General features: G+C 38.9%; 1 protein-coding gene across 1 annotated transcript; it reads right to left on the bottom strand.

The window, feature by feature from the left end:
- Positions 1–247: 247 nt before the first annotated feature.
- On the bottom strand, positions 248–8,359 carry LOC139743271 (NXPE family member 3-like). The gene is made up of 5 exons (XM_071653766.1): positions 8,210–8,359; positions 3,705–4,280; positions 2,784–2,956; positions 1,691–1,952; positions 248–832 (listed from the first exon to the last, which is right to left on the bottom strand). Exons 1-5 carry the CDS (start codon positions 8,357–8,359, stop codon positions 248–250), a joined length of 1,746 nt encoding a protein of 581 aa, XP_071509867.1.
- Between the last annotated feature and the right edge of the window lie 2,539 nt (positions 8,360–10,898).

The raw sequence follows: 10,898 nt of genomic DNA, 5'->3' as shown, positions 1-10,898 counted from the left end.
ATGGTACCTGATAGGAGTGTGGTTGCGAGGCTCTCGTTAACTGAGTAGCCTGTTTGATGATATAGTCCTGTGCTGAAAGAGGAGTGAGATTATTGTGTATTTTGTAAATCATAATTAGCCTGTCATTTTCTCTGCGCTGTTCCAGAGTGGTCCAATTAAGTTCTTGTAGCATTTGTCGCAATTGTTGGAGTATATTGTTTGACAAAGAATAGATCGAGACGACCATACGAGTTTCACTGAATTGGCGCTATTGCGAGCACAACATCGAAAGGAACATGCGGTTGAGATTCCGCGCGTGGGGCGGTAGCGGATGAATCTCATCCTTCGCAAACTGAGCACTGGATATGTCCCATGCATTGAGGAATCCCACGTGAGGATGCGCGGCTGCCATTTCCCGCGCTATTTCGAACAGTCGCAGAGCGGACCAATCGCTGCTCACAATAGACCGGACCCTGTCCTCGTGGTTTCGAGTGTTGGCGCTCTTCAAAATAACAACCGAACGCGAATTCCTGCTGTAGAGTTCGTCCGCTGCGTCGAGGACCGCGTGAATCCGCTCCCGGAAAAGCCACAGCGGCAAATGTGTATAATGCGCCCATATTGAGACCACGATGACGACGTCGATGTCGGACCGAATGGCCTTAAAGTACGCGGGTTCAACGCGAATCAAATCCATGTCCAGCCACGTAGTGTGATGAATGGGGAGATAGTGGAATTCGTAGTACATTTGGATACTCCACTCTTCGTTGGTAGCATTAATTCGACTGCATGTATCGTAGTTGTCGTTTCTTCTAGTTCGGGGCAAAGGTAATACGTCCGTCACGTAGGAAAAGAGCTGAAATAACCAAAATTAGTAGGCTTGTTAATATGCTTCGTAATGTGCAAGCCTTCCAATCATTTTATCATAGGGTGACTGCCGAGGATCACATCGACCATTTCTATCAATATGTTTTTTGAACACTATGGGGATTGTCTGCCACGTGTTGGTAATTATTTCAAGACAGAGCGAGGGGGTGATGATTTCTCAAGATCGAATGGGGGACAACGACTATTAAGAGCAATTTATTCAAGATTACCTAGTGAAGGGGTTTTAATACGGTGCGGAACTATGTGCGAATGACTTAGAATAGTGTGTCTGGTAATGGGGAACAAATGATAGAATCATTTATTCTCAGGAATGTCTATGGCTGCATAAGAAGGGAATAATAAGATTGTGAATCAATAAAAAGTCATTTTCATAGTGAATCATTTGAAGTGGAGGATAAAGAAACATACAAATTAAAAGAACATTATTTTTCTCAATTGTGTGAAAGACTTCTGGATGTTGCAATTTAACGTTCTCATTGTTAATTGTTCGATACGGAAACCATTATTATGTGCCTGCATAAAGTTGAGGGAGATTTGCTTCAACAACAACAAGAACAACAACAACAACAACAAAAGGTTGATCGAGAAAGCTACCACTATAATGTTAGAACACTGTAACCAATAACAAATAACAGTTATCAACAACAGCATCGGTGGCAAATGTTGGAGTTGCTGATGAACTCACGTATAACCCTGTCTATTTTTACATAAATTAAATGCGTTTATATATTTCTGCTGTGGCATGCTTTGCTTTTAGTATTCGTCTTGGTCAGTGCAATAGGGGAATGGACATGCTCTTACTTGTGGGACGGTTGGTAGTGTTTACCTGTCGTATTGTTGAGTCTCCGTAGTAATACCAGTGTCTGTTAGCCAGACAGTTTAACATGGACTCCTGTCCAGAAAACTTTCGAAGCTTGCAGTATGGTGAGTACCATACGTTATTTATGTAGAAGCCGGCCAATCGATAGGGCTTGAGGTCACTTCGCGGGTCACAACCCGGAAGTCTTTCTATGGCGTGTTGAATGCTGCCTTGAACTTGCCTACTGACCTGGACTTGTCTAACGGGCCCGTGGACGGGTTCGTCGATTCTGCCAATAGGAACAGAGTAAAATGGGAGTGTGAGAGCACAAGTAAAACACTCTAATGAAGTAGATTATTTCAAGAACTTTCTCCTAGTGCATACATTTTTGTTTACATTTCTGCAGTTCTGGCAGTGTGCTTTGAGCACCATTTTCCATCTTCATTCGTGTTTGCAAGTGGAAGCTTGGATGTATAAACTGAAACAACCTTACGATACCGAATCACTACAGGACGCTACGAAGGACTTGTAAGTCTGCAAACAACACCAAACAATCCCAAGCGCACAACAAACAAACAACAAACAACAAATAAACAAAAACATACCACAAATGTACGGTCGAAAAAAAGAATTAAAAATCTCCTCTATTTAATAAGGACTCGGCTAAATTAAAACGCATAACGCAGCTAATCAGTATTCAAGTACAGTACAGCCATGACACGTACTTCATCCAACTAAGGCCTGTAGTCCGAAACTTTACAAAACATTTATACAGCATTCCGCGTGGACAATTTCTCATCGCAAAATCATTGGAATGCAAATATACATCCGTTTTGTCAAGTGGACAATTGCTTGAGGCCCCCATGTAAGGAAGCTTGTGAGTACTGTATCCGGGGATGTACTGTATGTGTGCCTGTGGGTGTGTGCCTGTGACTGTATGCGCGCGCACGTGTGTGTGTAAGTGTGTTGTCGTTTGTATACATGGCTACTGCTCAGCCATCTGACTCATATATATAATTATATATGCCATCTCTTGACGATGACGAATTCTACATGAGAAAGAAAGATGACACATACATGCATAGTTATCAGTATGTGTACTTACAAGTTACCGCTTTACCTGTCGAATGCCATTTTTTCCGATGCTCTCAAAGGATTTAGCTCGCCCTCCTTCATAACGTTGAGATAGCGGCGATGAAACCGCCAGTCGGAACAGCGAAGTCTCTTTTTACTTGGCTTCTCGCAGTACCATGGAATGCCCGATGCTTTGTCCACGAAGTTGCAGTACGATTCCTTTAAAAAAGACAACCGAAAACACGAGTAAATAAAACATAGTAATGACTGAAAAACAAAAACTAAGGAAGGACACTAAAAACAACAACCGCTGTCCCATCTAGAGCAAAAACAAAAGCAGAAGAAACAGACGTTGCGAAACTCCTACTTGTATTGCAGACAAGAAAGAAAGGCTACAGTATTCCTTCGATTCATACCGGAGCAGTTGCTTCGGAAAATCGTCAGAAGTTAGATCAGTTCTGTAGATTGGCTACTGAGTAATGGACGACACGAAATGTTGCGTTCTTGTTGTTGATCTCTTTGACCTTCTCTTTCGCTGTGCTTCAGATGAGAAATTATATAAAATTGGATTGATACTCCCTGTGTGATTACTGCAGAGTAGACTGAATTTATCATTTCCCTTTATGGGTAAATAAACAAACTTAAAACAGTGTGAGAATAAACGAGTAATCGCATAGAAACTAGCAGGTACAAAAACACGCAGGCACACGCACCCCCCAACACACACACACACACACACACACACATACAGAAACAAACTATCTACTCAATATAATACCACAGATATATACGTGAAAAGTGATACCGACTACTGTATTAATCATGCAGTAATAATTATCGTACAAATTCTTTTGTGTATTTGGGACATTATATCGTCAATATTAGGGGAAAGTGAGAGAGGGATTAAACGAGATGGAAAATAAAACAAACAAAGAAACGACAACAGCAACAACAAAAACATTTTTACCTTGTTACTCCACGGCATGAAATTACAGGACACATCTTCAGACACGTTGCCGGACACAAAGAGGCCGTTAAAGTTGAACCTCGTGGGTCGAGTGTGCCTATAAGTTTCTAGGAGATACACAGCTTCGCTGGGGTGCACCAATGTCACATTGATACGAGTAAGCCCCTCCCACTTGAGTGTGACGTATGCCGAGTACGTTCCGTTACGATGGTCCCACACCTCACCATCTGGCGTCGTGCTCGCATTGAATGTAGCGTTGACTGTGTACACTTTGATCCGAAAGTAGTCCCCGCCGTATTCCTTGGGCTCATTGTTAGCGGATCTCGCGTGGATACGAATTTCGATTTCGTCGCAGACGTGGAATGGTCGACGGTGAATTATTTCAAACCAAGAATACTTCCCGCTGGTTATACGCGAACTATTGATCTCGTCTTGGCCAGGCTGTGAGATTGAAAAAGTGCGATCCGTGCGAGGAAAGAACCGGACTTGACGATGAGGACATAGCGGGTGTTGCACTTGATCACGTTTCTCCTGAGGTTGTGTGCAAGCTTCTCCGTTTGTCGGAGTATCATGCACCTACAATGGAAAGAAAAATAAAATAAAACCTCAGGTGTGAGATATGTCTCCCTTTACAAACCAAATATGCTCAGATCGCAACTGTTGATCTGTAAATTAACAAACATGTCGGGAAAAAAAAAACAGTGAGACTCGAACCTGTCATCTATAACTTTCCGGGCAGCGATACTACCACCAGGCTGTCCCTGGTTGCCGGCAATGACACGATGAACATAAAACAAATACCCAAGCTTCTCTCAAATTCCGGCATTCTTATGTTAAGACGAACTGAAGAACTCTTACCTGAACCTTCACCTCTCTAATATCTTTCTTTCACAAAAAAAAAACCCTGCTGTAACTTATCCGCTGTATTATGTTTAAATGTATGCCATTGATATTGTGCATCATCTTTCAAATTCCACGAATATAAAGCTATGAAGATTAAATAAAAAAGAAAATGGTTTAAAACACACTCCTATAATAGCGCTTCCATGCAAAAAAGACACCTGTTGGTATCCACCTAGGATGCAATTCGTTTCCCATAGGGCCTACATCTAAGTATAAGATTAAGTATTTCGTAAACCGTTTACTGGGATAGTGGCATTATTTTGTTCCTGAATATTATATTCTATTGATTTGTCATGTATTTGATTGGCACGATTTAAACGTTTAGGTTTTATAGCAAAATTATACCGATTTTATCCATCTAACCTCGATGTTAAACACCGTGTTCGATCCACGCGGCTTCCTTTGCGTATTCTTCTCCACTTTGACTCGTCGTGAAATTGACTGATGTCTCACATAGGGGACTATATTTCCTAAACGGATAAATCTCATTGTGAATCTTTTTCTTTTTAATCTGCTCTCTTTGCAATAATTATGATACCATGGCCCTGTTTTATGAATAGTTTGAATTGATTATAACGTTGATTTCAACTGTAAGTCTAAGGCAGCCTGGGTGGTAATGAAATTTAAAATCGATTCGTGTCTCTTGATAAACCGGGGCATTAATATGAATACATATGAAGAGCTTGTTCGCAAAAACCGATAAGTCCATTTTTGAAGATTCTGAAGTACGGTTTCTATCATAACGTACAAAATAGTAACTTTTAAATGATATATTGGTCACTACATAAAAGGTACATTTTTGAAGTTATGGTCAAAAGAAGCAGAAATGTTCGTATTATTCTCTTTATTTTTCTTGACCTTTAATCGCAAATATCTCCATTTGACAAATATGGACTTATCGGTTATTGCAAACAAACTCTACAAATATAAATATATACGACTTACGATTTAATATGACATATACGATGTAATATAATATAATACAATGCGTCTGCATATAAAGTGATATAATAATAGTATAACGTTATCACTTAATATCTTTCCTTCAGAATCCCTCTTTAATAAAACGACTCATATTAGAAGTCATCATAATATTACTAGTTTAATCAAAGAAATAACTAGGAACATTCAAAAGTAAAACATTAACAAGATCCAATTCTCGATAGAATGTCGTAACAGGGCAACATGCCATCTATTTATTATACGGCCTGCTTGCAAAGGCTAAATTCGTCTTCGTGAGATTTGCATTGTGATATTCCCATCGGCTTCTCTATGTGTCGCCGCTCTTCAGTGTTGAAAATCCCAGATAAAAACGTCAAGAAACTGTTATCGCCATTGGGAACCTGTCTTAAGCGGGGTTCCCACTATAGTGCGATCCATTGCGAACGCCACGATTGGACATTCGTAACTGATCGTGGAAAATTTGTTGAACTCGACTGAAATTTCACGTGTGGATACGAGGTTATGCGAGTCAATACGTGTTGGTACGTTTGGATGCGATATGGTCACGATTGGTCTATTTCAAGCGATACGATCTGTCACGATCTGGTCTGCCGTTCAAATACGATCCGACAGGATTGTCCTGATTGAGTTCACGATTGGTACCGATCTAACATGACCATTACGATCAGGATCCCCGATCTGGTACGTGCAGCAACGTACTGATACGTTCCACGACGAATACCGCGAACCAATACGGGCTGCTGAGATAAGATACGATATCTTTTACGATCGGGATCAGAAGCGACCCCCATTTTAAGGCGCGATTGGACCCGAATGGGAATATTATAGTCCGGCTGACGATGGATTTCATTGTTTCCATTGAATTATGCAGAGTGATTAGGCCTATTAATCTTATCCACAACCACTGATGATGGCAAGGCTTGACAGGTTGACGATGATGACAACGTAACCTTTGCAGTGTTGCTTATGACGATTATGTTATCAGAGAGAAAGCAGCACCCAGGCCAGCCATAACCTCAGATATTCCCTCGTCTTATATTAAACGTAAAGAAATTAATAGATTATTAAATCGACATGCTCACCCTCCCCCCTCACAAAAATGAAATAACGAACCCAAATACATAAGATCAGATGATTGCCCCTCTTCCCCAGAAAAAAAAAACAGCAAGACAAAATGACCTTTCTCTCCAATACATGAAGAAAATAATCATATGATGAAATGGAAGCTAAGAAAGAGGATGGGATCATTTTGAATATTATGTAACATAGTATTATGTGTTATATACGCTCGATATAAGAAAGTTGGCCGAATGGATAGTATTGCTTATGTGTTCGATTTCACATTCGCAAAGTGTATGTATTATATGACTTTTTATTTCAAAATGTCGTTATCTCATGGGTTATCAAAAGTATGGTTTATTCGGCTTGATTTAGTGTTTTACATAACAATGTTTAACATAACTGATACACACACATAACAGAAAAGTGACTCCCTAATCAAAATGATGCCACTTTTTGACAAAAAAGGAGGTTTTACGCAAAATTATTTCGCAGGGGTTATATTGCTACACTTATTGAATAACTAACTGTGAAAAATAATAAGAGTGATCTTCATTGTCATAATCATACGAGTGATCTCACATCCACGACAATGGTCACTTTTACATTTGCAGTAATAATGAGAGTTGAAAATAAAAATTTTCCTCTAAAATTATGCTCTACCAAACATACAAAAAAAGACATTGAAAAGTGTCAAAATAGATGTAAAGGGGTCAAACGATGGCTGATGAAACAACAACTCTTAATTACTATATGCTATGTACAATACACAAACAGCAGGATACTGCACCCCCCCAAAAAAAAAACAACAACAACTCTGTAATATACTTTAAAAAATTATTCATTTGCCATTGATATGTACCCATTCAAGCACGATTCATTAAATTATTCTCATCTTTGTACTGACGTCAGTCAATACGTGCAGCATACAATTGCCATTTCATTGTTGCTCATTTTTTGTTTTCGTTACAAAAGTTATCCCATATCTTGTTTTGTGTGTCTGTATAATGGTAATAGCAACTCATTAATGAAAACATCATTAACATAGTTTATGAAAACATCTAAAAATCTGTAATACAATTTTCATTCTATGAAGTCATTAAAAAAATGATTTTGATAATGTACCTTAAACATTACGACAATTAAACCCCACACCGTCATACAATTTACCGTTTGGAAATGATAATCTAAAGATGTAGGCTACCACCTATGAGAATACAAAATAAATCAATCTATGAGTAAAATAAGAGCAAATGGGCAAAAAATAATAATGATAATAAGCGGAAGTGAAGTGAAAAAGTCGATCCCGATCAACACGATTAAGAAGCACGATTAGAAGAGATTTGCTGCGTTTGGATACGATCCTAGACGATCTGATGCGATGATCACGATCAAAAACTAATCGTGTTAATCGTAGAAAATTTTTGAACCGTCCAAAATTTTCCTACGATTAACGCGATTGCCACGATTGACCTTAAGATCTGATACGATCTGATAAGACCATCACGCTTGCTGCACGATTAAGACCACGATTTCAATCGTGGCGCCAATCGTGATAGTGGGAACCCCGCTTTACCGACCTCTGAACTGCTGCCCGCTCCCGTCACTATCGCCACCCTGGGTTGGATGCTTCCACCACCTCCGCGGGATTCCAGCTGCCAAGTGGACAGGGTCGTCAGGACAAGGGCGCCACTTACGAGGAAGGTGAGTACCTTGTGATAGTAGTCCATGTCTATTCCGAATGAATGTTTACGTCAGAATATGCTGGGAGAGAGAGAGAGAGAGAGGGGGAGAGGAAGAGAGCAAGAGAGCAGAAAGAGACTCGGTTAGTTAGCGTTTTGAATAGTCGCTGCAGTTCATCATAATTAACATCGACGAAGTTCCGTGACGTCAAATGACGCGTTGCCCAAGGTGTAAAATCATTATGATCATGTGTGTATTGCGCGTATAGCTCCCATAACCATAGCACATCCCCGCCCGCCTATCATGGGATGTCATACACGCGCTTCCCTAAATGCGTATGGGCGCCCAAAACGTAATTTTGCCTCTGAGCATTGGACCTGGTTACGTCATTGTACCCTCGTCTATTGCCGTAAATGAAGAAGACTGCCGGATGATTTTCATTTTTTTTTTCTATACTTCGAGGGGAATAAAAGCCGCATTTGCTTATATTGGGTACAGAGTTTCAGGATATGGTGACTGCGAGTAGGATAAATAATGCTTCTTTCAAAAAAAGTCATAATGAACAAGAATGGTGACATTGCAGCTTCACCATAAGAATGCATGGGCGGAGGCTCGAAGAAGCAGAACGAAAGAAGAAGGCATACATGAATTCTATACAGGTAAATTTGATAAGCAAACAATATTGTATTTCCTTGCGAGGCACTACACCTCTAAAAATAATGTTTAGGCCTCCTATTTCACTACCCTTGTTAGGTGTAATTAGTTTTGTCAGAGTATAGGATTTTCTGTTCATAGCCCTCATTATTCTAGAAATCTAATTATAGAGCAGTCAATTTATGTACTGCATGATGCAAAATTGTGATAATCATCTGAATTTCCCCTTTAAGTAGTAAAGCATTTTCTACTTTAAAAGCAGATCATAATTGAACATTCAATTTTCTGTTTTCAGACTAAGATGTAAGTGTAGAATGCAGATAAGGAGTCTTCTGTTTGAATCGGCATAGAAAGGTTATAAAATCTGTATAAGATTATGAAAAATAAATAGAATTATAAATTTAGAAAATCGAGAAAAAAAAACAACCTTGTTCGCTAAGCCCTAAATGTGTTCTGCCAGTGTACTATGATAATAACGTTATACCTCTGACTAAATATATAACAATAATGATAATTGTACTAATAATAATATTAATAATAAACGATAGTAATAACATCTTTGACTGCATAGTAGTCTATATACTTTATTAGAGTCATAGACATGGGACGAAACATGTTATCATAATTAAAATCATCATTGGTGCCAGAGTCATAATCAGTCATGTTTTCAGACCTAAATAGTATTGAAATTGATTGAATTGTGCACGCAGATCTTCTCAGCTATCTTCCGTGTCACGCGTACACCTGCCCTCTCCAGTTTACGTTAATCGAAGTACGATACCCAATATATTGCTTGACATTCATGCGCATGCGTCGGATTTTCTTCACATTAACCACGAAACACAATTTGCATCAAGAAAAGTCGCTGTCCGTGTTGTATCATGCATCGATATTATTTCAGCAGAATTTTGTATCACAGAAGGAAAAATGAAACCTCCTTGATATTATGTTATGGACACTCGGCAAGAGTTCCTTTTAAGGCTACGTTTATCATCTTTTCCCAGTCTGAAACGGCTTTCCATACCAACTATCAAAAGTCGTTTCCAAAACCCTTTGCAAACGCTTTCCCAAAATAAGTTGCGTTTATCAACTCATCGCCAACACGAAAACTGGCCTTGTCTCTGCATAGCTGCATTGCGCCATTTGACCCGAGGAGAAGGGTCTTATATACAGCGTGCGCAGTATAAAGCTGTTTCAAAACAGCTTTGCGTTTATCTCGCTTCTAGGAACACGTTCCTGGTGAAACCTGTTTCGGAAAGCCCAAATTTGTAGTTTTCGAAAAGGCTCTCCAAACCCCATAATCAAAGCAGCTTTGCGTTTATCTAAAAAAAATAAAGAAAGAAAGAAAAAATCCCTGAAGACCGTGTGGAAAAAAAAAACTGTTTCTGCCGAAAGAAAAAAAAAGGAATTGATAAACGCACCCTTAGACAGCTTTTCCTACGTACTACACAATAATACTGCGCATGCGCGTTAGCTTACACAATTAATGTAAGGCGGGTGAGTAGTACATGTACATTTTGTAGAGTGACTGTCCCAAACACTACTATTTCTAAGCATTCAACCCAATTCGCAGAGACAAAAATAGCTTGCTTTACTAAAAAAAAAAAAAAAAAAGGTTTTGACGACACCCACAGAGTTACTGTTAACCACTGTGATAAGCTATTTTTGTCTATTTTTTTTTCATTAATTTCAATTAATCAATTAGGTTAGTTTGTTATAATCACTGGGTTTATCAACAATTTTTATTAGAAATAATTTTGATGAATGCGTATTTTGATAAGTAAATTTATGCTTTATTGTTTGTCTGTATTACACGTTAAAATGTTAACTATTATTTTGTCAAATATGTTTTGAATAATGGTATATATACTTGTTTAACAGCAGAGTAATGTTTATGCTTGGCTATGCATGAAATATAATGTATGACACTGT

Source organism: Diadema antillarum, unplaced genomic scaffold (assembly GCF_040938485.1).
Source record: "Diadema antillarum isolate AM-2024a unplaced genomic scaffold, OU_Dant_1.0 seq00001064_RagTag, whole genome shotgun sequence".
NCBI lineage: Eukaryota > Metazoa > Echinodermata > Echinoidea > Diadematoida > Diadematidae > Diadema > Diadema antillarum.
Note: the sequence above shows the minus strand (reverse complement) of the source record. Positions and strands in the feature narration are given on the sequence as shown.

What these genes read in the sequence shown, in the direction of transcription:
- LOC139743271 (XM_071653766.1), bottom strand. Translation starts at nt 8,359, where the DNA reads ATGGACTACTATCACAAGGTACTCACCTTCCTCGTAAGTGGCGCCCTT. An exon ending in TCATGCCGTGGAGTAACAAG is followed by an intron (nt 2,957 to 3,704) that starts GTAAAAATGTTT and finishes TCTTTTTTAAAG; the next exon opens with GAATCGTACTGCAACTTCGT. An exon ending in GAAAAAATGGCATTCGACAG is followed by an intron (nt 1,953 to 2,783) that starts GTAAAGCGGTAA and finishes TCCTATTGGCAG; the next exon opens with AATCGACGAACCCGTCCACG.